At 42.7% G+C, this 27,713-nt stretch overlaps 3 protein-coding genes and 1 long non-coding RNA gene across 6 annotated transcripts in view; 2 read left to right on the forward strand and 2 right to left on the reverse strand.

Moving 5' to 3' along the window:
- Positions 1-10,790, reverse strand: part of prmt3 (protein arginine methyltransferase 3) — a 55,037-nt gene extending 44,247 nt beyond the window's left edge. The window contains exons 1-9 of the mRNA XM_040125569.1: positions 10,654-10,790; positions 10,260-10,410; positions 8,997-9,079; positions 8,857-8,906; positions 8,605-8,710; positions 6,924-7,089; positions 6,240-6,381; positions 3,923-3,988; positions 1,928-2,049 (exon numbers count right to left, since the gene is read on the reverse strand). Coding sequence (XP_039981503.1) covers positions 1,928-2,049; positions 3,923-3,988; positions 6,240-6,381; positions 6,924-7,089; positions 8,605-8,710; positions 8,857-8,906; positions 8,997-9,079; positions 10,260-10,410; positions 10,654-10,675 — 908 coding nt within the window. The 5' untranslated portion in view covers positions 10,676-10,790. The remainder of the gene's footprint in view (positions 1-1,927; positions 2,050-3,922; positions 3,989-6,239; positions 6,382-6,923; positions 7,090-8,604; positions 8,711-8,856; positions 8,907-8,996; positions 9,080-10,259; positions 10,411-10,653) is intronic.
- Positions 10,329-13,805, forward strand: LOC120789113. Its single transcript, XR_005707335.1, has 3 exons — positions 10,329-10,442; positions 11,447-11,584; positions 13,326-13,805. It is a non-coding gene; the product is annotated as an uncharacterized LOC120789113 (long non-coding RNA).
- Positions 13,806-13,844: 39 nt separating this feature from the next.
- htatip2 (HIV-1 Tat interactive protein 2) lies at positions 13,845-20,241 on the reverse strand. Of its 3 annotated transcripts, none has more exons than XM_040125604.1 (7): positions 20,134-20,241; positions 19,020-19,209; positions 18,789-18,896; positions 16,876-17,013; positions 16,662-16,723; positions 15,660-15,899; positions 13,845-15,008 (listed from the first exon to the last, which is right to left on the reverse strand). In XM_040125604.1, the coding sequence occupies exons 2-6, from the start codon at positions 19,206-19,208 to the stop codon at positions 15,683-15,685; spliced, it is 714 nt and encodes a 237-aa protein (XP_039981538.1). In that variant the 5' UTR covers position 19,209; positions 20,134-20,241; the 3' UTR covers positions 13,845-15,008; positions 15,660-15,682. The 3 variants fall into 3 exon arrangements, with proteins under 3 accessions (XP_039981538.1, XP_039981529.1, XP_039981547.1); XM_040125595.1 differs by lacking the exon at positions 20,134-20,241 and adding an exon at positions 19,823-20,105; XM_040125613.1 differs by lacking the exon at positions 20,134-20,241 and adding an exon at positions 19,552-19,744.
- The window catches only part of dbx1a (developing brain homeobox 1a), a 38,547-nt gene continuing 29,998 nt past the window's right edge, over positions 19,165-27,713 (forward strand). Inside the window, exon 1 of the mRNA XM_040125583.1 lies at positions 19,165-19,260. Coding sequence (XP_039981517.1) covers positions 19,251-19,260 — 10 coding nt within the window. The 5' untranslated portion in view covers positions 19,165-19,250. The remainder of the gene's footprint in view (positions 19,261-27,713) is intronic.

The raw sequence follows: 27,713 nt of genomic DNA on the forward strand, positions 1-27,713 counted from the left end.
TCTGTGTCATTTGAAGGTAAATTTAAATGGCACATTAGGTTTTTCTTTTCTCATAATTTGGATATTTGTGTTCTTACTAAAGATAATGAAAATACAAAGTTTCCAACAGCGGTAAGATTTTCAAAAACTGCCACCATATATTATTTTTTTATGTTGAGTTTCTCTCAGGTTTAACTTTGCACACCCTCTTTGGTTGAGAACAAAAAAGCAATAGAATGTTACATAAATTAAGATTTTTTTAAATATGAAATTAAAGCTTTATTCTAATCATGTTACTGGGATAAGTAATGACAAAAACGTCAACACAAATATTTAAAACTTACTTTTGCCACACTGTCCTGGATTACATTTATTTATAAGGCGTGTTACTGGCTAGTAGACATTAATCGGCATTGTCTACCGAAAGTCCAATATTGGTCAGTAAACATCTTTAAATTGATAATCCGCATAGATTTAGTTCACATCAACATAAAAAGTTGAATTTCACTCATCTACATAAAATATGGTCTAGCTTTTTTCACTTTGTTGTAACAATTCAAAGCATTCTGTTGGATAATCCATCAGTCCCAGCCATTTAAAAAAAAAAAAAAAAAAGGTATTTAGACATTATCCATTAAGGAAGTGACTGTGAAGGAAGGAAGTCACATTAAGCTTTTCATTTAAACTTCGGCGACGGAGTGGAGACAGGAGATGGATGCTCCTGCCCAACCAACAGGAGCCACTGTAATTATAGTCCTGATATTAACATTGAGACGAAGTGATGGACACGCACAGGCCAGCTGCATGCCTGCGCACACTCACACACACACTCTCTCTCACACACACACACACACACACACACACACACACACACACACACACACACACACACACACACACACACACAGAGAAATAAGAGCTTTAAAGTCACAAACCAGGGACCGAAGAGTGGAGTATCTTTATGCATGTTTGTCTTTGTGTGTTCACCCTTGTGTGTGAGTGTGTAGGAGGGAGGTGGGGGTTACAACATCTTTCTTTAGCTGAATCTCCACCACTGGCGAACCTGCGACGCTGCCTGCATGCCAACACACACTCCAACAGCGAGTCAGTGGGCTGTAAAATTAAAACGTCCTTTTCATTCAGCAAACCCCGTTGTTTTGCTTATACGACACTCTCTTACATAATAGTAATAGCAGCAGTCATAATGGCTCCCAACTCAAAAATGCATTTGAGAAGCAGTGGAGTAATGGAGGAAGTGGCTGCAGGTAAGCGTGGGGCCGGCGGAGGCTCCGGTGGAGGTAAATGGACTCCGCTGTGGAGAACCAGCTGCTGGAAAACTGGAAAGACACAGCACCTGAAATTGGACTGATGACTGCATTAAAAGGTACCAGCGGGGCGTCATCTACTCGTTTGTGAGTGAGTGACTGAGTGACGGAGTGAGTGAGTGAGTGACTGAGTGAGCGAGTGAGTGAAGGCCTCGGACTGTTGCTACTGCAGGTGAGAAGAGTCGAGGGGTGAATGAGTCCGACCGCAGGTGTAAATCATGTGCGTCATTACAGCCGTGTGACTGACAGCAGCTCTATTGAAGTCAACCACCTGCAACACATAAAAAGGTGGTTCGAGGTCACACAGACCTCTACTCCCACAATCCTCTGCTGCACACACGGGGAAGAGGACCCGTCTAACCCCGCTATGACGAGCACGACAAGGGACACATGACTGAGAGGTGTAGCCGAGCTAGCGCTAATCATAGTAAGCGAATCTGCTAGCTTGTTAACTGCCAACTGACAGACAAGGTGCTGTTGAGTTTTAAAAATGTAATTTTTCCATTTCTGGGAGCCCCACCAATGTATTTGGGTGGAGGCAAACAGAAAGATTTACAGTATATACGTTTCTGAGAAACAGGTGTTAAAAAAAAGTGACTGACTGTAGTGCGCGTGTGTCTCACCTGACTATGTCCATCGCTTGATAAACGATTTCTGATTGGTCAACTGCTATAACCTTCTTGGCCCCAGCTCTGGCAGCGAACATGGACAGTATGCCAGTCCCACAGCCCACATCGAGCACCACCTGCAGGACGGTAGGGGAAATGGGAGGGAGTGGGAGAGGTAGGAAATTACCCCAGGGCTCAGAAATATGGAAAGTTCAGTAGATGTATGTCCAATTTCAGAGTTGGAATACTCCCATTAGCTGGAGCAGGTAGTTAAATGTGCCAGTGGGACTGCTCAGGCCCTTTGGGCCACTGTAGGTGGTTTGTCTGTGATTGGGCAGTGACGCGTTGGGTGACAAAAATGGAACCAATTCCATCCAAAATAACTTAACACAAAGTGCTAACCAATACAGTCATCAACGATCATCAAAGGCAGGAGCCTTCTTGGAGGCTCAACACCAGGCTGTGAACAAGGGTTTCACTGCCTTCTCAGGCTGAACTTTTCAGGCCTGTTTCACCCCTGACCACACTCAGTGTGACTGGCCGTGGTCAGAAGTATGGACCAAAAGCGATATCACAGGGTCCTGGAGTTCACCTGTACATCACTGGAGCAAGGTGAGAAGTAAACCACTAGAGGATAGCAAAAACAAGATTTGCAGGGGACGTTAAGTTAAAGAGTAACTGTTCCAAAAAAAAAAAAAAATGCAGCTGAAAAAGGCAAAACAGGGCAAGGACTGACCACTGGAAAAGAGCTGCTCTCTTACCCCACGTTGTACTTGCTTTGAAAATTAACTGAGGCAGTTTGAGCAGGATAAAATACCAAACTGTTAGCTGTAGATGTGAGAGTACGAACACGGCTGCTAGTCAAATTCTTCACATATCTTCCACATTTTGGTTTTTACAGTTAGAGGGAAGGTATGTTTTCACCCAACAGTTTCTTTGTTAGTATATTACTTGCGGCTTGTGCTAGAAATTAATGGGAAAACAGCTTTTGACCAAAGGGTAACTTAGTAAGATTCTAGTGGTAATCTGGTTGTGGGCCTTCCAACAGTTTGGCAGTTTTTATATTTTTTGGAGCAGCAGCAACATTCGCTCTGTAGAAAAGAAGTATATACAGTGCACTGTATATGCTTTTAGAAATTTATCAAAAGCATGACATGACAGCCATGGGCCTTCGTCAGATCTGATGAGCTACATATTAGCTGTAGTTTTCAATCAGCTCTATTTCGGGTTCCCATAGGTCACAGTTAATTTGTTCATCTTGGCCCCCAACCGGTGCTAAATGACCGCAGCACAGCTGCAGTGACTATACACCCATCCATACGTAACGCTGAGTTTATCTGTGTCTCTATTTAAGGCAGCTTTCACCTCCCCGTAAACATCCCGCTGCCTTTATGGGTTCACAGAGGTTTGCCGACATACTGCTGACGCCGTCTTTCTGTACTGCTCAGCCACATCTATACACCCGCCTCCCCCATCTTAGCAGTACTGAAACGAGAATATCCTGTTCTGTTCTTCATCTGCCGCTTCCCGTAGAAGGTGACACTTCCCTCTCTGCCGACTGCTTCCCTCTGACAGGGATAATGTACGCTCCCCATCAACGCAACCTGCCTCCTTCCTCTACAGCCTCATCCCAGCACTAACCAGCAGCCGCCCATATAATGGATGCTCATGATACAGGCCACTGCTTCCTGCAACTAAAGGCAAAGGAAAAGAGGGGGATGGGGGGGGGTATTTTTCGGGGGTTGCGGGCGGGGGGGGTTATGGGTTTTGTGGTGGATCGCTTGCGCCTCTTATCAGTACTCTGCAGTTGACATTCGAGGTGCTAATAAAGTCACACTGTGTAAATCACAAAAAAAGACACCATCGCCTTATTAATGTCTTTCCTGCAAAATGCACATGGCTATTGCTTTTAATAGGCTTTGCTGTACATTCAACCAGCTACCTTGCACTTATACACACATTAATGCACACACACCCTATTGTCTGTTTGCATCTGATCAGCCAGCTCACCTTGTCTCTGAACACTTCAGGGTTGCGGTACATGAAGTCGCGGTAGCTCTCTGTGCGCACTTTATCCTGTGGAGAGAACATTCAAAAATAAGAACAATACGCAAAAGCAACGCTGAATAAAGGGAAGGGCTATAAATCTTACCTTTTGCAGATCATTTGCTTTCTACAAGTTGTACAGCTGCTTGTATTAGGATGCTTACGTTGTGATATGAGGTTGAATCAACACTGGCCTTGCCCCCCCCCACCCTTCCCACCCCCTTGGGGAAAAAAAGAGCATGGTATGTAAAGCTTTTCTGTGCACAGGTTCAGTTAATTGCAGATATTAACAGACTGTGTGGGATTTTTGGAAATTCAAGAGCAAAATTTATCGGATAAACACAACTGGAAGGTATTTTCCCTGCCGGAGGTCAGGTCAGGACTCGCTAATTAACCTGCCAATCAAATCTGCCCACAAACCGCAGCACCTCCTCTCTGGTGGAAAGGTTACTGAATCAGTTGAAATGACAGCAACATGCCTCAGTGCAAGATACAGTGCAGTTAAGGAAGCGCTATTCGATACATGGTTCGACAGATCTCGACTCTAGCAAAAAAATATTAGTAATACCACTCAGATTCGTTCAACTATGACGCGCACTTAAAGACCAGGAAAACACACATTTAGGCTATATCACAATTTTAAAATAACCAGAGTCCATGCTGATTATCATAACGAAACCTTGTTTTTATATCAATTACATCATTAAGCTGTAGTTTCTGCCTGAATCTTCTATTGTAGAAAAACGTCAAACAACATTTAGACTTTGGGAATAAGGATATTAGGAAAATATCAAATGTGTATTTATAGGAACCGATACAGCTTTTGCGATTTAGATGTTGGTCGGTGGCATTGCCTCACAAGGCTCTGATACAATCCACAGATGCCGAGCCTCCGATTGGTCAAACTTGCGTAGAGACAGTTCTCACATGTTTGGGTTGAGTTTCGCCTCTTAAGACTAGTTAAAGGACAGGCTCAATTTTCTAATACTTACGCGCCCATTTGACCACTGAAAGGGTTGGCGCTCTCTGTGCATTCCCTCTTTGCGTTTTGCCCGACAGTGGTTCCCCGCTGAGCCGTGGCGGAGTGACAGTAAATCCAAGAGGCAATTTCATTCGAAATACTAGAAGCCTATTTGATTTGACTAACTCAGACTGCTGGCAGTAACACCTGGCATTACCTTTCAGCTGAATTTCGGGAATGCATTTTTGCAAAGAGCGAGCGCTTCGGATTGTATCTCCCTCTCTCATTGGAATCAGGTGTTTGCATGTTTGTATGGTTTCAAAACAGACCAATCTGAACCTGCCCATTAAGACAATGTTGTGTAAAAATGAAGGCTATAATTAGTACTTTAAAAAACTGCTTCTTTCCAATCCCAACTTCAGTATAAAACTGATTAATTGTTTAGCCTTAATTTTGATGACAAAAAGACACTAAAACTCCAAAGTCAAACTCAGGTTGATAAAACTCCCATGTGGGTTAACTCCACGGAACAAAGTAAGGCGCATTTACTATGAGGAGACTCTCACCTTCTTCAGGTCACACTGATTAGTCAGCATCCATTTTTTAATTTTATTTTATTAAAAAATTGATTCATTTAAAAATGGAAGTGATGCACATCTTACTCAAGAGAACATGACAACCTCTCTCGTGCACACTCAGGCAACGTGCGTCACAGGTGATGCACTTCACGCCAACTTGACGTGACGGAGCTGACCACATTCTGCTGCAAAGCCCCCCCGTCACGTGTTCTCGGCCCCCCCTGAGGTTACGACGGGACTCACAGCCTGACGCACACGCGACGTAAAACTTAACGGTGCTTAGCACCAATCAGGACAACCAACAGGGATATGTCTAATCACTGCGGTAAGTAGAAAAGGAAGGAGGGAGACAGACCCCCCTCCCCCAAAAACACACATAACACCCCCAGCTTGCTGACACTTTTAGGTTTCAGCGCTTAAGGAGTGTAAAAATTAATTTCCACGTTTCAATTTTTCACGATGCAGTGTCTCACATGAGAGCTCGGCACTTATTGCTGATGTGTCACTTTTGAGAAAATGTCTTGTCCTGAGTATCAATGTGTGCATAAAGATGATCATTTTCATTTATGTGCTACATCGAAATCTTTCAGCCAAGACGCACGCTGATGAGCCCACTTTCGCTCTGCAGAGACTGCTGCATCCAGGGGGGAGTGACTCACACACAAGACTGTAAAGAGACCTGCAGGCCTGGTCAGTGTGTGTGTTATGTGTGTGTGTCTGTGTGTGTTTGCAGAGCTCAGACCTTCAGCATCTCCTCGTGGATGCCGTAATGGCCGTAGGAGCTGAAGTAGGCCTCGTCCTCGTCTTGTCGGAGCTCGGCCACAGCGCCCAGGTTACCGGATCTTCGGGTTTCTGCGTTCAGCACCAAACCCTGAGCCAGCAGCCTGAAAGAACGCCGGATATATCTGCGTTTACACTGCTCATATTAGGACATGGGAGCGAAAGCGGTGACCAGAAAGCAGAAAGCACACACAACCTTCATGCAGGATGTAGCAGTAAATGGAGGAGATGGGAAGCATCCATCTTTCTAACTGCCTTCCAAACCTCCCACCCCCCCGACATCGCTCTCTTTCTGTAATTTTCCCTTATTGCCACCCTTCCTACCTCCCCTCCTCACTTTCACCTCCATGCTGCAGTGGAATTTTCCCTTCCCTTTTTTTTTTTTATCTTTCCCCTTCCTCCAAACTTCTTCCACAAGGTATTTCTAGAAGATGTTTCTGCAATACTGGGTTCACTGTGGCCCCCTGCTGGCCCCAGGAGGGTAGTGCAGAAGTAAAGCAACCCGCTGAGAATATTTCAAGCTCTTGAGAATATTTAAAAAAAAAAAAAAAACTACCCAAGACTGACTACAAATAAACTGAAAGGACGACCTCATCACACACAGTGGTTATAAAAAAAAACATGAAAATGCAGAAGCGTCACTGACTTGAGTTTGTGCAGGTCATCCATGGCTCTGGAAAGCGCCTCCTCTGAGTGACGGGCTCTCTCCTCAGCGGCCTGGGCCCTCTGCAGCAGTGCATCATGGGATCCAGCCCCTGACAACGGGCACACCGGCACACTCAACCCCTCAGTGCCACAGAGCTCCTCGGGGTCTGCCAAGAAACACAGTGGTGGTGTAAAACATACAGGCAGTACACAAAGACCCAACGCAGTAGCTGATGATAACTCTGCCCAAGCAATGGGCGTCGCTTTTGTTTGGTGTGTCTGTTTTTATTCCTGCCAAGATATGGCAAAGCATGAAACGATGTTAGAGCCACACATTGTCAACGATTCCAAAGGGAGCGCAAACTCGTACATCAAATATCAATGACAGAGCTGCCTTTCTGCACATTCATCTAATAATCATACAGTGAGAAAGGCACTGCAGAGGGGGCGCAGAGACCAGTTTCTACCAGCCAGGGCAATGCAGTCGAAAGGCAGGCTGGCGCCCGAATAAGATTGCCCGCTCTCGCTTTTTTTTCCTCAACCAGACAATCTGTCGCTCCGCTCCGCTAATGCCCTCCGCACCTTCACACAAAACTTAATCCTGTTTCCTCCCTGAGGGCCTTTCAGAGCAATTCCTCCAAATATATCATAAACTGAGATGTACAAGCAGCTGAGGCTGGTTGAGAGAAAAAAATAGCAACTACGACGTTCCATAACTAATTAATTTGTGAATTCTACTAGACGTTATGTGAGGGCAGACTAATCACGTTTGCGAAGAAAGAATGCAGCTTGCGTCCCATCGCAAAATACAGGACGTACGATAGTCGAGTGATCCAACGATCAGGCAGAATGGCACCTGCCCCCCCCCCCACCAAACAGAAACTTGAATAGAGAAACTTTCCTGTATCCTCCTGACTTCCTGAACACAGGCTCAAAGGTACACATTCTGCTTTCTTTTCAGTCTTTGAGGGTAAAATAAAAATGTTTTCTTAGGAACGCAATACAACTAAATATCAGTGTAAATATCTCGCATGCCTATTAATGAAACATCCAGGAGTTCCGAACATAAAGGAGGGGAACCGAGAGTTGTTAATGTTGTGACAGTTGTGAATTCATAGCCAGTACAGTCGGGCCGGGCAAACACCGGAGAACAGAACGGCAGATTGGGCCATCCCCATCGAGTCTTCAGTGGCCTCACTGCCAAACTGTGAGACTGCAACATCTTGGAGTCCAGATCGCGATCACACACACGTTTTTCCTGTTTTCACCGGTGGTTTTGTCGTGTGAGCAGTTGCAGAAGCAGACTCTAGCCATCAGACGTCAGTACATTCCTACATCAGAATTCAAGTGGGTTGCAGCCAATGATCATCGCAACTTTATTTTTAAAACCGACAATCCGACAAACGCGCGCGTTACACAGCGAGCCAGGAGGTGAGGCAGCATGCGGGATTTAAATGGCTCTTTCAGCCCCCCCCCCCGATCAGAGCTGCGACCCGGGACAAAATGCAGAAAAAAGAAGTACCAACAAGTACCAGCCTGCTAAAGGTGAGTGTGTGAATTTGCGTTTACGAGCCTGCTCCTCGAGGAAAAATGTGTTTAACGAGACAGACGTGTCTGTTTGAGTAACAGTTAGAGAAGAGCTAAAAACGTCTTCATCATCAAACTTAATGAAGTTAGCGTACCTGTCTGCAGCAGGGGGTCGTCCTGTAGGACTGGCCGCAGGAAGTCTTCGCTCTGCCAGGGTAAGGGAGCGTCTGGCAGCCCCGTCAGACAGGATGCATCACATTTCTAAAGGGCAGATTTGTTTGGGGAAAAAATGATTATGCGATTACTTGACTGTCTTTATGAAGGTGTCATCTGACGAGAGCTCTTGACTCTTGACGTTAAATCATATCTGAGACCAGCCGCTTTAACAGAAAGACGAATGTACTCACTGTTGACCGTATGAAGTTGATCATCTTTATGTATCCGTAGTCATCCAAGCCTGAGAGGGACAAACAGGGTGAGTCACTTCAACAAAACCACACAACCATCTGATTCCCGAGTGAGGCACAGAACATCAGTGTCCGCTTACTGTGTTTTCTTATCACGTCTACAAGGTTGACCTGATGCTCGGCTGTGCAGTGCTGCAAGGTCGCCGGCACGGAGCTCAGCAACCTGAAACACAAAAAAATAAAATACACCCGGTAGGAAAACCGGTTTAGTTACAAAGCCTAAAACATGATTTTAACACTCACGTTTTCGGCTCCGACATCAACCTCAGACCGTTTTGTGTCATAAGTGAGACTAATGCGACCGGTTAGTAACTATGACTAAAATGACCTGTCATTGAGTAAAGGGAATCTCTGCAGTGCAACTTAATGTACGTATTTCGTTGATTTGGAAATAAGTGAAAGTTAAAAAAAAGAAATACATGCAACCCCTGCAAAGAGACTCTGGGTGGGCGGCCATCTGCCTCAGCCTCAGTTGGGTTGAGAGAGAAAAACAGGGGGGGGGGGGGGTGAGAGAAAGAGAGAGAGCAGGAGGAAAGAGAACACAGCAGAATGCAAGTTCCACATGATGAGATGTATAGTAATAATAATAATAATATAATAATAATGATAATGTGCAAGCCTTTGGGCACCCTACTAAGTCAGTACTTAGTAACCCCCCCACTTTGTCAGCTGTTAATCGTGGGGGGTGGAAATATTACTCTTTGGGGATGTGTGGCAGCCAGTGGCACAGGAAAGGTCGCACGGATAAAGGAAAAAAAAATAAAAATTCTGAATGCAACTGTCCTGCCGTCGGTCAAGAACGTGAAAGCGAAACGGGGGACCGGCTCCTGCGCCGGGACGATGACCAAAAGCAAGACCTCACGATCCAACCTGAACTAGGTCAAGAGACAAAGGCTGGAGCTTTCGGAACGGCCCTCGCAGTCCCCCTCCCCGACTTCAGCATCAGTGGGTGGATCCTAAACGTGCTGTGTGTGCAAGACAGCCTGAAAATACCTCAGAACTTGAAGCGACCTGCAGGAGGAGTGGGTGAAAATCCCTAAATGGAAAACAGAAGGACTCTGCTACAAGGCTTTTGCAAGTTGTGATATCTGCCCCAAGGGGGGTGGAGGGGTTGCTAAGCACTTTCCTAGTAGGGTGCCTAATCTTTTGTACATGCCCCAATTACCATTTAGTGTATTGTATTATTTAAGTTCATGAAAGTCTCATTTTTAAACACCTGTCTGCTCCAGAGGTTGCATTGACTTCTTTTCACAACATGTGTCATTTGCCCGGATGTCTCAAAACGCTGCCTGTGGGTGAGAAGCCTGCAGGCCGTCTCCTCCAGCTGCGCAACGCCATCTCACCTGTCGCAGAACAGACAGGTGACCGGCTGACTGTCCTCCTCCTCCTCCATCCACTGCCACTGCTCTTCATCCTCTTCAACGTCGGCGTCGTCATCGTCATCTTCCTCCGCGTCGGAGAGCTCGGGCATCTCCTCAGCAGCTCCATCGCCGCCTGTCAAAGTAAAATCCTCATTACAGCCGCGGGTAAGAGCCACGATTCGGCGGTGAAGTAAGCTAACGACTTTCCTCGGATAAATTACAGCCGGGCGAAAGGCCGCCAACGCGTCGTGGAACGCAACAAAACACACAGTTCGTTAACTATATACGCAATACAAATGACCGCTAGCCTAAATGAGCGCTTGTATTTTTAACAGCCACAGTCTCGGGGTTTATATTTGCTATTTACAACACTCACGTGGGTCTGTGTTCGCTGCCATGTTGTCGCCTTGGTTTCAGTGGACTTCCTGGTGACGTTCGGTGACGCGAGAAGGGGCGGGCAGAGTCAGAACAGGCACTTCCACGTGTCCACCACAAGATGTCTCCAACAGGGTTCTATTCAATTCAATTGAATTGAATTGAATTTTATTGAATTTTATTGAATTTTATTTATTTATTTATTTATTTATTTTCTAATTTTATTTTATTTTGTTTAATTTTATTTATTAATTTATTTTCTAATTTTATTTTATTTTGTTTAATTTTATTTATTAATTTATTTTCTAATTTTATTTCATGTATTTATTTATTTTCAAAAGTTTTTTATTTTTTATTTAATGTATTCATTTATTTATTTTCTAATTAAATTAAATTAAATTAATTTATGTATTTATTATCTTATTTTACTTTATTTTATTTATGTATTTATTTATTTTCTTATTTTATTTTATTTTATTATTTATTTTCTAATTTTATTTTATTTTATTTATTTATTTATTTACTTTCTAAATTACTTTATTTTATTTTGTTTGATTTTATTTAATTGTATTTATTTATTTATTTTCTACTTTAATTTAATTTAATTTATATTCTAATTTTATTTAATTTTATTTGATGTTTTTTAATTCAATTTTATTTGCCAAACCCGAGGAGAAGAGGGAGTGAGAGAACTTACATTTATCCGGTGATGTAACGTGAGAGTGTAGTTTATAAATCAAACCACAGGCACGTAACAGTCGACTACTGACCCCCCCCCTTTTTTTTTTCTCCAGTCCACAGAAAACAGGAGCTGCATGAGGCGCAGACTGGCGTGATTGTAATGGACGGTCTACGCGTGCACGAGTCCCAGAGGTGACATAAAGCAAGGTACAAGACACCTGCGGAAAAGACCAGCTTCCGCGTGCGGAGGGGTAAGTATTGTGCGCCTGACATCCGCACACCGCTGGCGTCGGTCGCCCTCTCAGCCCGACTGTGAAGGGGCAGCTCCTGCCCCCGCAGCGGTGCTTTGTATGAAGTCGGGAAGCCGGTGGCATATTTAACGTCGTCTTTCTTTAATCACTGAATTCACCGACCACGTCGTTTGCTTCTCGGGTAACAGTCTGCGGGAGTCGCCTGGACACTGGCGTCCGAACAGTCCCAACAATAACAAAATGTAACGGAGGACGCGATGACAGCCTCATAACAACATCAAGATATGGAAAGATTCATTAACGTGTATTTACACCGACTGGTTATTTTGGCTAATTATTTAAAATAATTTAATTGGGTTAATGACATAAAGTGACGTTTCAAAAATATGCTCCGGACCAGATCAGACCCCCTCATGTTTACCCTCCAAGCTGGTTTCTGATCAGTTCTGATGAATGACTTACTATGGTAAAACCATTCCGTTAAAAAGCAAAACCAGAAGAAGAAAAAGTTCAGCTCCTAAGTTCTCAATGTTATTTATTCCGAGTCAGACCCTGGACAAGCGGCAGAGCATCAGAGTAGGTTTAACATCTGGGGGGGGGGGTCAACCTTGAGAACTTTGGCATTTACCTCCTGGCAAACAGACCAGGTCCACAGCTGCAAATACAGGTAAGCTGCTAGACATGCACCTGTTTAACCACAGAGCTGCACCTCCTGCTGGTGTTGCCACCAAAATTGACGTCTGCAGAAGCAGCGTCTGGCAGGTCTGTTCAAACTGATCCGTCTCTAGAGGACTTGATACCGGTCACCTTACTGTTCCTGCTGGTAGTAGCTTTGGAGGGGGAAGCTGTGAATGATTTGCTGTGGTTCAAGGAAGGTCCAGCGTCTGCTGAACTGTCAGACTGGCCCCTCGGGGTTCGAGGCGCGAGGTAGAGGCTCCGCGTCTCGGCCCTCTGTCCCCATGGCTGAGGACGGCTTGGTGCTCAGCTCTCCAGAGACCTGAGGGACGGTGGTGGACGCCGGCTGCTGGGTCAGCTGTCTTTCACTTGATGTTGGAACACCAAGACCAAATCGCAGTTTTTGTGAAATCGTGGCCATAACTGCCTTGATTCTGATTTACAGATGGGGAAACCTGTTTTCCGAGAGCTTTCTACCTGCAGCAGAACCGGCTCGGGGCGCCGGACACGGGCGCGTCCTTTTTGCTTCAGGCGTCACACCACTGTTACAGACCCTGGGACGAGTTTCCCAAACAATGTCAGTTCGAGGTAGATCATCCTGCTCGGCGCCACCTCGTGGAGAATTTCCTTGGGTCCTTGTTTTGATCAAATGTGCAGCCGCACACAAGCTGTAATGATTGTTTACGATGAGGAACGTGGAAAGTGAATGTTGCAGCTATGTCGGGTAAAAAAAAGAACCAAAGAGAGAGGGAAAAAATAGTCTGTGATATGACTGATCACCATGGAAGATACAGTATCAAGGAGATCTGTGTAGTATAAGAAAGTATTTCTTCTGTGAAGTTCAGCTTTTTTTTTCTTTTTTCTTGTGCCTGAAATTTTGTCTGAAAAGTAGAACTAGTCTTCCGTTGTAAAATACAGGACCGTGTGTAGCCAAGGTCATTGTTTTCTAAGGGAATGAACGATATCCCTGACTGGCTTCTGTTAGAACTCTCCATTCATAACTTGACATTTACGCAGATTTGTCTTTAAACATCTTGGCCTGATCTGCCTTTTTTTTTTTTTACAGCAGACGTTTTGTCATAGTGGGGAAAGTAACAGGTGTCGCCACTACCATTGATGATCGTTCCAATATGTCCAAGTGTTACTCGACACGCGGGACAGCAGGCGCAAGTGCCAGGACCCTGCGACCAAAGCGGCTCGGCCACAAATCATTTCATCATCATTTATTTCACACTGTGACGCGCCAACATATCTTCTGTCGGGGGAAGAGCATCATCATCATCATCTGTTTTAAGTGGAAAATATCACCCCCGGACAGTATGTTGTCCTTTTTTTTTTTTCCTGGTGTAACCGGTCAACACAAGTGCCGCTTGGTTTCCGTTTAATTCGATAAAAAGGCCTGTGTCAGTAGACTTATTGGCACCATGAGTACCCTTTCCATCTTGCAGCAGCATAGGTCTGCGGAAATTTTTAATTTCATCGCCAGGTTTCAAGAAAAACCCTGCTGGGGAAAGAGTCCATGTCATATGGGCCCATACAGCCCAATGCGTGCTACCACGTTAAGTCACAAGGGGGGGCTCTTAGATCGAGGAGAGAAAAAGGCAAGTTTATTTTCTTCGAATGTCATCTCTCAAACACCAAGGCAATGCCAAGTGCTTTACATAGAGCAATGAAATACATCAAGGCACAATAATGGGATATGTAAAATAATTACAGTAGAAGAAAATTGAAAATAAGAGAAAAATAAATAAAATAAAAAAAATACATAACAAAACTTAATATTTGATATATATTAATTTGGCAGGAACACAAGTTGATATTATAACATCAGTCTGTATTGATACTCTGGTCTGCCTGCATTTATTATACATCTTTATCTGTACACACATGAACACACACATAGTGGTTTTCAAAAGTGACCAAAGTGTTTACATCATATTCTGGATATCTGACATTGCTGTCGCATGCATAGTTTGGTTCCACGCTGATGTTGTTTTAGAAAAAATAAAATAAAATAAATAAAAACCCCAACAAAATAAATAAAGTATAAAAGGATTAACGGGTCATACGTTCAAATTCATTAAAAAAATCAAAATCCAGTCATCCAAATAAAACTGGCTATATACCAGTTAAGACCTCGCACTGGTAACCTAAACTGTCGGACCACCGGTTGGCTTCAGAAACGTGTGCGCAACATTCAACATCAACAAGGTTTATTCAAAATTGTTCCATCGCTGGTATCATAAAAACTCATACCGTCAATGGATGGCATCTGCATGTTAAATGTACTGTTAAATCTAAAATGAACAACTATATTTCCTGTAATATAGCATAGACATTGTTTATATACATGGAATACAGAATCGCACAGGTATAGTATAGCATAGATATAGACATCAGATTTTTTTCTTTTATGTCGTTACAGCTCTTATGGAAACATTTTCCTGATTTACAAACATCCAATATTTTAATCTAGTGTAGAAAAAAACATCAGGATTTATGTTAAGGCAGTGGTTCAATCTGTTGTCTCAGAGCACGAATGGTGAACATCAAAAAGCGTGGCAATAGTTCCCTCATGAAACATTATTAAAGACCCATGCGATTTCAAGATTACATGTTTTCACAGAAACGCCCTTTGCTTTTCTGACAGTTGCAAAATTCTTTGATAAATTAAAAGTACTGTGAAAATCCTGATGATGTGATGAGCGTTTGCGGCATGTCGTCATCCCCGTGTATCTGCCGAAATTATCTGAAAAAGAGATAATACAATTAATAGTTTGCGGACGCAGGTCATCAAAGAATTAACTTTGCACAGGCACAGCTTTAGCAAAAGAAGTATGACCCTATGAATTTTACATTTCTATGGGGAGTTCATCCTCTAAATCTTTGCCAAAACGTGAAATTTGGAATTTTTACCTTGAGATGAAAGCTAAAAGCCTTTGTTGTGGCAGCTATACCTAAGAATCATCAGCAGTTTTTTTCCCATTTGAATCTCTAAAGACATCGGTCAGGATTTTAAAACTCCATTAATCTGAGCCCCAGTATTTACCAGCAACGTTAAAAAGAGATTTGTTATGGAAACTAAATAAATGTACTTATTGGTTATTAGTAATATTTATTTGTTCTTGTTTGTGTGTAATCTAAGAGTGCAAGCTGTCATGGAGACCAAAAAAAAAAAAAAAAAAAACAAGATTAATAACATGTAGGTGCACAGAGGTGTTAACGATGACCAGCCAATTGTGTGATGCACTGCCTCACCAATGGCCTGTGTCTAAAGTACATAGCTTAACATCAATATAGTCATCAGATCTGGTGTCGAGGAGTCCGACATGGGACAGTCCCGTGTCAAGAAACACTGTTTGAACACAGGTTACCGTTAATTCGGTGATGTTTTTCTCACCTCAGTGCATTTCCTGCTCGCTCTTACTTCCCTGCACTCTTTCCCAGAGTGGCGATGGCTGTGTTCTCCAGGATCTCCGTCTTCTGCTCGGGTCGAAGCAGAGTGTTCGACACCATCGCTTTTGCCACCACGTGGATTGGGATGGACATGGACGTGGAACACACGGCAGAAAAGGCCCCAAGGAATTTCCTGGCCAGCCACTCGCCAGGCCGACTCTCCTGCCTGTCCACCAACAAAACCCTGTTGGAGAAAAACACAAAAAGGCATTGATGATTTCAACATTTGTATGGAGTTGTTTAATTGTAAACAACCACTTCATAGACCAGATGTGAAATCTTTTTTTTTGTTTTTGTTTTTCTGCACCGGGGTGATTGACAGCATTGATTCTCAATGTCTTACTAGAATGGGGAGCTTGGGCAGAGCAGCACAAGCCAGAACAGACCACATGTTTAGTATGGTCTGTACCACATGGGTTGACTTTACTATTATTTTGAATTTGGGTACATTAAAATTTCATACCACACTATAATGGTCCGCCCACGACTTTAAACAAAAGTCACGTGGTGTCACAGGTGCCCTGTTTACCGGCTGATGTTTCGGTAACCTGTCAAAGTGCCACAGTAGCAGCAGCGGAGACGTCCAGAGTCAAAGGAACTTTCTGTTGTTCTTCTGTATCAACTAATAATGAATGTGAGCATTAGCCCAGATCTTTTTGTTCTGTGCAGCTTCGACATGCATTATAAACTACTGGTAGTTTCCTGTATCTGGTTCAGATTCACATTCACATGCCTGACAAAACTTACTGCACGCAAAGTGCAAGAGGACGCATATATCTGTACAGATATTTGGTATCGGCCCAGTTGACAGGATGTCATTCTGTCTGTTTACACAACCCTCCTGTTGCACATAACGCATTTTGTTAAGTTTGGGTACAATTTTCCGATTTTGAATGTAGAAGTCTGGCTCATAAAAGTACTGAATTAAGCAATTGACATCACTCACCCTGGTCTGTAAATGGCATATCTGTCAAAGCCCAGCGCCTCAACATCTGCTTCCACTTGTCCCTGGAAGAAGAAAAAAACGCATTCATGTTGATCTTTCAGGGATTGTCTTATGTCATTGTTCACTGACAGACACACAAAGAAGCTTTAGTTGAGGGAAAGGAAGAAGGCTCGAGTATGTGGAATGCAGCGGAGAATGGAAATTTAAAAAAAACCTTGACTTTGAGGTAGAGGAAGTTGCTGTTTTTATCAGCTCCTCTGGAGGACTCCAGGTGGAACTGCGTGCAGCCTCCTGCCTTGGCCAGCTCGGCTGATTTTAGAACATAGTCGTGATCAACGCGGATGAATCCTTCCTGAAATAAAAGAGAGCAATAGAAAATCTTGTTTTGACAGCATTTTGACAACAGCTTACCAGTAGCAGTAAGTTCACATGTTCATACGATACAGTAAGTGAATTAGCTAATTAGAACGGAGTATCATTGGAATCATGTTTGAATAGGAAATATTTCACAATTATGGCTGGACAAGAATTCAAAATCATTGTTGATTATATTTCCATTTAATAATATTGTGACAAAATGTATCATACTGCGATATCTTGTTTTATTATTACGTCTAAATGAGTGACAAAAAGTAAACATTTGCCAGAATCGCTCACACATTTGACTAAATGGGGCAAACATGAGTTCAACATTTTAACCTTGTGATTTTCGAATACCTTAAATAACGTCAGTCCTTTAGCAAATCTGTGACTATTATGACAGTATTTTTTTTTTCTCCATACTGTTTATTCACAAGTACAAAACAAGTAAACTGGAAATTATAGCACAACCAGTATTGGATTTTGGAGGGTAATCCCGATATTGATGTTTGATAGACCAGTATTAATTTTTTACATAAACACACATGACAGATAAACATCAGTGTTTCCCACCGGTTCAGAATTTACTAGTGGTGGTGGGTGGGGCGGCGTGTGACCGCTGTCTATGCAGAGACTCGCCCAGTTTAGAGGGGGCAAGTGTACCCCAGGTTATTTTCTGTGGCTACAATAAACAGGCGCCACCTTACGCCTCACATGCAGGCTACTGGCAGACGCTGCAATTTACCCGTGTTCCCTAAACGCCCCACACGCAGACTACCGGCAGACGCTACAATGTACGATGTTCCCCCGAACGCCTCGCACGCGGGCTCTCGGTAGACGCGGGCTTGGCGCCTGCGCACAGAGAAGCTTCCGGTCCGCACTCGGGCACTGCAGCGCGCGAAACTCGGACAGGTGTGTGGCCGAACATCAGTTGGTTTGAAAAGAGTGAAATAAAGTCGTTCTCATGTAGGATTTACCTAAGTTGAAACCGAGGGATTTTTATCTACCCGTGCGGGTTTCAGGGCTACCTGGCCGGTCCGCCCAAGCGGAGCCTATGTTTGGGAAGCGCTGAACATTTTTGACCAGGATCCCTTAAATTTACTTCCTTGAAGAACCGTGACCAAGGCATGTCCGGAGCAGGACATTTTATAGTCGACAGTACTTGTTTGTGCTCTCACGAATGAACTATGTAATGGCGTTGTTGTTTCTAAACTACCTCAAACGTGTCTTTAACATTCTGTCCTGCAGTTTCACGTTACTTACTGGCCTACATACACTCTGATACCAATGTATTTTAGATAGGCCGGTGTCGGGAAATACATCGGCCTGGTCAAGTTTTTTCAGTCGGGCTCTGGTGGAAATGTTTGATAATTGCAAAGAAACTGCTTAGTCACCAAACGACTTTGTCACAGCTACAGACCAAACTGCTTAGTCACCACTACAGACCAAAGGGCTTGATACCCGCTACAGACCAAACTGCTTGGTCACAGCTACAGACCAAACTGCTTGGTCACAGCTACAGACCAAACTGCTTGGTCACAGCTACAGACCAAACTGCTTGGTCACAGCTACAGACCAAACTGCTTGGTCACAGCTACAGACCAAACTGCTTGGTCACAGCTTGGTCACAGCTACAGACCAAACTGCTTGGTCACTGCTATTGATCCATGAACCCATCAAATCCCAAGAGATCTACAGTGCAACAGTAAAATCTTAATTCATTGACTGGTTGAAGGGCCCACACTGGATTTAGTAAGTTTAACTCACAGTCCCTGCTTTCGCTCTGGTTGTTCCCAGACAGCAGTAGCCGACATCATGGCCCTGGAAGGCAGCAGCGTAATCGTCGAGCTTCTCAAAGTCCACCACCTCTTGTACCTGTAGTCACAGAAAACAGTGTCAAGCAAAATGTAACTCTGAACATGATGAATCTTAGATAATGGAGTCTGTTACTTAAAAAAAAAAAAAGCTGTCAACTAACTAGAGGATCAGACCACTAACCAGGTTTCCATATGCTATGCCCTCAAAGGTGAGCTGTCTCCTTCCAATGAGAGTGATCCTGGAGAAGATGTTGCGCTCCAGCAGCTCCCGGAGCAGCACCTTGCCGGTTTCCCCAGAAGCACCAAGGATAAAACAGCTTTTATTCTGCTGCCTGAAGTTCTCCTCCAGGGTCTTCGTGTCTTCAGCCATGCTGTGTGACACAACAAATTGACTGCTCTGTTAGCACCGTGCATGAGTACAGGTAATGCTCAAAATCAGACAAACTCTCATCTATGTAGGTATGCAGGTAATGTGTGTAAATGTGAAACATGTTGCGTGATCGTAGTTTACCGCCTTGGTGGACGGAAATAATATGAAAAAAAAAAAAAAACCATTAGAAATTACTATGTAGCGGGTGTAGTTTGTGACGAATTAATTAAACGACGCAACCAGTCCAGAAACCAGTCCCGATTTTGGGTTACGTGCCGTGTACGTTTGCCAAAAAGACAGGGAGCGTTAAATTGACGGATTTTTTAAAGGAGTTTGGTTTGACCTTTACTATTTGATGTCACAACGAGACACGGAGAGGAACGTTCGCTCCTCTGTCAAATCGATGTTTTGCTTCTCTATGATGATACCACGTGGTGGTCCCCGGGTCTGGGATCATCATAGCTCTAACATTATCTGTTAGCTTAGTTATATGCGCATTTACGTTAAACGTGCCTGGTGGTGGACAGCAGCTAAATTAACGTTTGTTCGCGCCGAGTCCAGCATTCGTGAAAGCTAACAAGAGACCCCCCCCCCTCCCGCTATCCTTTTTTTACCTGGTGTATTCAACCGGATCGGAGTCGTCGAAATAATTCAAAACCGCCGCAATGACGACTACTACGAGAGTCAAGAGCGCGGTTGCTTTTCCAAGGGTGGTTACCAGTTGTTTCATAACAGATATTGCTAAGAAAGACGATCGAATTGCCGGAGCACTTCCTGGTGGCTTCGGTTTAACGGACGGCGTTGCCCTCCTCGCTCCGCCGATTGGCCGAGCAATCACCGGAACTCATCGTCACCGTGGCGCGTCGCTCGACAGACGGCACGGGGTTCACTGCATGGCCCCCGTTCCGTGGTGGGTTTCCTTTACCTGGTGTGTTTAGGTAGCACAACCCCCCGCCGAAAGGGAGCGGCGCTTGAAATCGCCGCGTGTCACGTTCCCGTCCTCATTTTCCGCAGTAGACAACGCTGTGTGGACAGCGCATGCGCACCTGAATTTTTTTTTTTTTAAAGTCCCCGAGAAGAATCTACAACGGCGTCCGCAGGGTCCCATTTTCGTTCTCCACTCAGTCCGATCCCCGTGCCGTAGGCCCATCGCGGCCCATCCTGAGCTTGGTACCGCTTTTTGATAAGCCACCATATACAAAAGGTTCATCATCCGTATTTGACGGATTTGTTTTTAATTTTTTCACTTTATTTTTCATATAATATGGACAATTTACGAACACAGAGGGGGAAGACTGACAGACAAAAAAAATCAACAACAAATATAAACTATATAATATTAACTAAAGGACACAAGAAAAGAAACACATTGGGATGCGTTTAATCTTAAATGCCTGGTTGTGGCATAGCCCGTACATGTAGTGTCCATGTCGCCATACACATTTCTGTCTTCAGTTGAGGCCTCGCTGTGGTCTTCTCCATGATATACACCATGTTAACCCTTTTTCCTCAATGTTGCTTGGGGGTGGCAGCTGTGACCAGGAGGCCGTAAACATTTTTCCCTTAACAAGCACCTCAGATTGTTTTCTGGTATATTTTCCAGTAGGATACCAAGAATGAAAACGTGCCGGACAAAGAGTCAAATCAATACAAATATCTTTTTATTTAATATCTTTCCAATAATGCAAGAGACTGGGGCAGTCCCCACCATGCCAGAGCCCTTCCCACATAAGTCAGACGAACCACTGTATTTGGACTTTGATTTTGATTTCTTTCAAAATATCAAATTTTTGCTTTTCATTCAGAGTCCCTCCATGTTGGGCTTTTCGTTAGTTTATATCCTATTTCAAATGTTTCATCTTATATTTTATCTGAAATGATGATAATCATTTCCAATTGCAAATTTTCTTTGATTTAATGGATTTATTAATGGTTAATAAATCCTTTACTAATGCTTTATATATCAGTTATAATGCATTGACACAGAATTCATAAGGGAGAACCCTCCAATGGACTGTTGGACCACTTATCTCGGAAAAAAGCTGCCGGACATTTAGACCAAAATCCATTTATAAACTGCTCATTAACATTGACAACTGCAGACTTGATTTATCGATTTATCGTGGAACTTTTTTAATAATGATTTTTTTATCATTTTTAATTGCAGGTGACTAACCTTTGTTAATGGTTCATTAGAAACTGACAAACCCAAGATCCTTTATTAATGTCATACTAACAATTATAATTGCAAACCTTACTTATTAAAAAAGTGTGAAAAACGAATTACTTTACCAACATTTATATTGTAATTATTGCTGAATAGAAACACAGAGTCTTGCTATTACCAGAACATTTTACTTAAACAGGGCACAGTGATGCAAGAGCATTTATTTATTCAAACAACAGACTGGAAACGTTTTAGCCTAAAAGTGTAATAAAAGTAACTCTACATTTGCACTACTTTTAGGTTTTGTACGTTTTGTATAGCAATAGCTAGTTAAAGTCTATACGTTTATAAACGGTTATACCCTAATAAGTCTACAGTTGTAAATGTTAATGAGCAGTTTATCAGTGGATTTTTGTTCCATTCTGGGCATGGCGGTTGGAATAAACAATGGCAGTTCCTTGGTCAACCACTCCAGAGAGCTTAGCTTTTCTGGTCGCAGAGTAGTAACTGAAGTTGTAAGTTAAGGGAATTTCAGACTCTAACAAGTCTTTCCTAACATCTAACCCTCACAGTCGCTTTTGAAGTTGCACCATTTGTTAGAAATACAAATTTATTACATCATCTTTTATATACATTTTTCATAAAAGAATGTGGAGGAGATTTAAACCTGAAAAAAGAAAACCATCAGCCTCCAGAGGCGTTTAAAACTCCTCTAACTCTCTGCAATTCTTTTGTCTCACAAAGCTGTAGGCAAGCTGCTGTTTTAGCCAGTGTGGTTTGCAGCCAACTGAACGGGTCACGCTCTCAAAAATGGAAAATGAGAGCCCCTGTTACATACGAACTATACTTTCAAAATGTGTGTGATGGCCTAATTGAGGAACATTTTATGGATGTTTTAATGTGCTTAAATCATAAATAAAGAAGCTGAAAAGATGACAAAGAATTGCTTCTGATGTTGCAGTCATGAGGAATAGAGAGGCTCTCCAGATAATTGTGTGTTTTTCTTACAATGACGAAGGCTATTTACAAAGCAGGCTCTGTATAAAAAATGATAACGAAAAGCTTTTTTTTTAACTCATTTTAAAATACATTGGATCTTTTCTTCCCAAATAAGTTGAAAAGTTGTCCGGGATGGCAGCACTTGTGTGTAATTTGGTCAGGAAATCCAGCCTGGACTCGGAGTGTGAATCAAACCCTGAAAAATGTCGTTGCCTTTTGTCAGACCCTCAGGGGTTTTCATTAGCCAAAACCTCCACACAAAGAAAGCAAGTCCAGTCACATGCAATGAATTCATCAACACCCCATGTTTTTAACACCCCTGCCACTTCGAACACAAGGCATCGACCCAATCTAATAGAATAAGATGGAGCCAGGGATGATCCTTTAAAGATGTCAGCAGTAAAAGACAGAAAGAAAAGAGGCTGAGGTTGAGAGAAGAGGCCTTAAACTGGCACTCTGCTGAAATGAAATGTCGACTCTTTGTTCCTTAGCTGCGGGTGCTAATTGGGCCTAGCGGCGGGGAGGAAAGCTGCCGCTGGGCTCCTGTCTGTCGCACCTGTTGAGTCATTGTCTCTCACATTGATCAGACAGGAAGTTGGAGTAAGAAGGCTTATGCCTCAGTGGGTGCGTGGCAGAAACGTGGTTCAATTTCCTTTTTAGAGCTCCGCTGCTGGAGTTGGAAATACCAGTGGTGGTTAGTGGTCAATTGCGTTTGACCATTGATTACCTTGCACTAAAGGACATATGGATCATAAAGGGTTGGTTTTCATTGGCTTGTTCACATTCTTTATACCTCAGTCGCAGTCCTTCCTGCATTTCTTCGACATTGCAAAATCTATTTGACGTCTCTGTCACTGCTGTTTCTGCCACACTTCACCTGAAGTCCTATTCAGACAAGATTAGCTTTTAGAACAGTGGATAGGAAATAATTACTCACACAGGACATACTGGTCCTATATGTAATACGAATTAATAACGCGTGGATGTAGTTCTTTGAAGTCGATACCGAAATTCAGTGTTTTCCCAGCGGTACCCTCAATAATTGATGTTGTGTTTTTCACTGCAGGTGCAGTTGAAGGATAGGTAGACCGAAACTGACAATGTTCTTAAAACTTGGTACATGATAAAGCCATCAGTAAGCTTATGTATTATGGCAATTGCTAGTCTTAATGGAAAGTTTGTGGCTGATCGCAGATCCTGGTAGTCGTGTCCAAAATAGTTATAGTAGGACTGATTCCTCACAGCACATGTGTCAAACGTGTCACGTGCAGCCTCTGCAGTTGAGGATGAAGCATGCCGACGATAAAACTCCAGTCTGGATGCTACAGCAAAGCAAAGTCACAGCTGATCCAGAGCTGGGATGTGTTTTCATTATTAGTCCCAGACGCGTCAGTTTGCCAAGAACTCAAATGTCTCTACTCAAACTAGATTTCTGCAGAAACGAAACTTGTTTTAAGACCGTACACTTGTCAGCATTTTCAGGCAGCAGTTGAGAGCCTGATGAGTTTTTAATGGCGCCCTCTGGCACTTAAACAAGTACTGACCAGATAGTATTCCTTTTGACTTATTTTATATCTATATGGGTACATTTTTGTGTTGATATTTTATCCCACATGATTAATTGAATCTTTGTCATTTCCTTGAAGAAAATGCTTAAATTCTGTAAAACGGTTAGGATAAAGAAAAATGCCACTTCTGAATGGGATTTTAAGCATATTCCTGAAGGAAACACAAGTGTATACACGTATACCTACACATACATGTGTCACGTACACACACAGACGCACGCACACACACACACACACTCACACGCACACAAGCTCTATACAAACACAGCTTAAGGTTTAGGACCCCGGTTCCACAGACTATCGAGTGTGATGCTAATGATGGTAATTAATGGAGCCTGACAGCACAATCTGCTGCCCATTGTCTCCCAATAAACAGCTTTACAGTCCACATGAGCCACAGAGGGGACGGGAGGTTTAAGCTGAGAGTTGAGACAGTGAGAGCAGGAGACAGGCAGGTTGGAGGGTCAGACCTCAGGGGACAGCACTGATCCTGAAGTGGGGATTAGCTCAATTAGGGAGGCACTGTCTGAGCAAGATGCAGGGTTCAGTGGTACCTATGGTGTGTGTGTGTGTGTGTGTGTGTGTGTGTGTGTGTTGAGAGAAGCCTACATCATTAGAGCCGACTGTTGCCATTATTTGTTGCTGTGTCTGCCGATGCAGTCGGTGTGAACAATAGTAAGGATGATGCCTTTTGCTTTTCTGTGACCCTGTGCTCAGATATCCATTTGTTGTCATACACTTCAATGGTAATTAATCTCCAATGTGTTTTATTGTCCAAATGATAACAGGTCCATGAATTTTTCAGTGTGCATAAAGTCAACTTGTTACTGATCATTTTTACGAGTATAAAGCCAAGTAAGTTTTTGTTCTCGATTTATTTTGCTAAGCACAATACATATTTTGTCCCTAAAAAGATTATAAAGTTTTTAGGGTTAGAGTTACAGGTAGGGTATGTAATGTTAGAGCTTAATTTAGCTTCGATGAAAGATTTTTTTTTTTAATTTATTTTTCAAGATTTTCACTAAAAAATACACAGATTATTTTTTTTCTTTGTTCCCTCCTGTAAAAAAACATTAATTGCTATGCAGTAAACAAGGTCCTCCTTTAACGAATGCAGTTTTTAAAAAAAATGCTGTTATTAAAAAGTAACCAACGTCCCTCTAAATATGCATTAACAAAGAAAGAACTAGATAAACTAGAGTGGCCATGTTTCAATTTGTAAAATATTTTTTATCATAAGATTTTCACCCAATTTCTGTATTATGTTTCTCTCGTTGAAGATACTAAAATGTACTTTTGTTATATAGTTAAATAAAGTCATGGTTCCTTTTTAAATATTAAACAAAAACAACTGTCCTGTATATACAGTTGTAGTATTTAGAATGCAATGCCATAAGGTGTGGCTGCAGGTTTTTTTTCTCAATTTAAATGAACCTCAGTAATCTAAAGGGAAAATCAAAAGTTTGAGGAGTTCAAAAGACCACACCAGCTGCCAGATCCTCTGATCAGCTTTTAAAAAAAAAAAAAAAAAGAAAAGAAAAAAAAAAAAGCAGTACAATAAAGTAACTCCACAGTAGGACAGAGGTTCAGAGTCTTCCTCAGGCTTGGCTTTGTTACAGGCTCAGACTTGAGGCTCAGACTTAAACAATATGTTTTGCGGCGAAGCAGAGTGTCATTTGTGCTCAGAGGAGCTTTCCTGCTCAAAGAGCAGCAGCTAAGCAGCAATGAGACCTGCTTTCCCTCCTCGGAGGAACAATGTGCTCATTAAAGGAGCAAACAGATTATCACTGTTTTTCAATAGAGGATCCTATAAAGAGACTGGGGGACCTGGCAGCTCCCAGCAGGTAGAGATAAGACTTCACTTGCACATCTGGCCAACCTGCTGCTAACTACTCTGTCTTAAATTTGTGTACAAATAGTTATGTTTCCCTCATTCGTGCATTTAAATAACACCTATTATAGCATTTATCCTCATTTAGAAAACACAAACTCTACAGTGTAAAACCCAGCTTGAAAACTACTTTTCAAAACAGCTTATTCTCTCGTGGTGACATCAAGGTCCAATCAAATGAAAGCTTCATGTTTTTCAGGAGCTACAATTACAAATGTTTAAAAAAAATGTTCTTTTTTTCCTTCATACATTATCTGCAACTGCCTGTGCCACACTATGTTTGTACTCTGCCATTGCTGGAAAAAGGTCTGACAGACATCATTATTCTGAGGTAAGCGGGGGAAAAAAGTACTTTTTGTTTTTGGATTCCTTAAACCAATGTCGGGAGCCCAAATTACGCCTTCTCCATCGAAGTGCCCGCAAGGGTCCCTGCCAACAAATGTGTGAACAGTGCGCTGTCTGCAGACACCCAGGGTTGTATTAACAGAACCATGTGCACATCTGTTTTCTGTGCTTGCATGTGTTTCGGGGTATATTCAGCCTGTGACAGGGCTTAACCTGCTCTAAGATCAGGTGCACTTAATAACTTAAGTAAATATTGTGACTTTGCACATGGTTGATTGAACTTTGCCATAACCAATGACATGTGAATGTCATTTAAAAAGTCGAAAGAATGGAGGTCTGCCAGACGCCGCAATCCAAATCACTGGCAGAGTTGTCTGTCAGTGGAAGCTCGGAGGCATGAGTTGCTTTGGTTGCCGTGACAGAGATGGAGGACAGAAAGAGGTGGACTCAGGAAGCAGAGAAAAACAACAGTTGGCCGGTGCGAGGCTTAAGCTGGCTTTATGCTCTGCCCACACCCACTTCACGCCGTGAATGTCTCCCAGCAGAGACTGTCTAAAAATGTGGCGTTATCCCTGTATTTAAATGATATTATATCTTCCCCCCTCTCTGTGGCAGCTGGCTTTTCACTCCAACAGCTAGAAACACTTCTGATTTCTAGAGCTAGTAACAAAGCTGTCACCATGTCACCCGACGGCTCCTTTTATGTTTCTTGCTTACTTCTACCTCTGACATTGTATGAAGATTAAAGAGAGAGAACCTGAACCTAAAGAAAGCGGAAGTACAAACATTCACAAAAGAGTGACAAAAAGCAAAAACAACGATGTTCAGCAAAATCTGAGCTTGTGTAAGCATTTTTGTTTGTTTTTTTTAAATATTGGTTGTCTAAGAAAAAAAAAAAAAATCAGACAAGAAGTCATCAAAATGATCTTTCAAACCATTCACATAAGAGTTGACCACCACAGGCTAGCATGGAGAATGAAACAAAGAAACCAGAACTGGAGATTGGAGGCAATTCTGCGTAGTGCAACAGGACAGTCCTACGAAAATGTAGACAAATTGTAGACTATCACTTCAGCAGGCACTTTAACGAGCCAGTCTGAGCCAGTCCTTCATTTATTTACAAAGATGATGTTGTATCTGACTGTCTGTGTGTTTGTATGTACTTATTTCAGCAACTCTGAAACCAAAGTCAGGCTTTTTTTCTCTCACAAATATGTCCTTGCGTCACATCTGCTGAAAGCTGTTTCCTCACCAAGTGAGCCTTTGTTCTACTGCTGAGCTGCAAACCCTTGTTAAAATGGATGCATATTGGCCTGTGAGTCCTTTTTATCAGCATGGCTTTGTTAAAGTCAATTAACTAATTGACTGGAGATTCTTTATTCTCCAAGGCTGGAAGTTAATGGTAACATTAGTCCGGGTGTCCTTTTTCAGAATTAAAACATGTTTCACAAGTATAGCTAGTTGGAAATGTTGTTTGATTTCAGTTGAGTATTATCTTACTGCAGAGTTTAAGACCTTCGTGGCTGAAATGTCAG

The sequence above is a fragment of the Xiphias gladius genome, chromosome 1 (genome assembly GCF_016859285.1).
Source record: "Xiphias gladius isolate SHS-SW01 ecotype Sanya breed wild chromosome 1, ASM1685928v1, whole genome shotgun sequence".
Taxonomy (NCBI): Eukaryota; Metazoa; Chordata; class Actinopteri; order Istiophoriformes; family Xiphiidae; genus Xiphias; species Xiphias gladius.

Coding starts and splice junctions, on each gene's coding strand:
- htatip2 (XM_040125595.1), bottom strand. CDS start 19,938: ATGAAACAACTGGTAACCACCCTTGGAAAAGCAACCGCGCTCTTGACT. Junction 19,210..19,822: donor GATCCGGTTGAATACACCAG/GTAAAAAAAGGA, acceptor TGTGTCACACAG/CATGGCTGAAGACACGAAGA. Junction 18,897..19,019: donor GCATAGCATATGGAAACCTG/GTTAGTGGTCTG, acceptor CTGTGACTACAG/GTACAAGAGGTGGTGGACTT.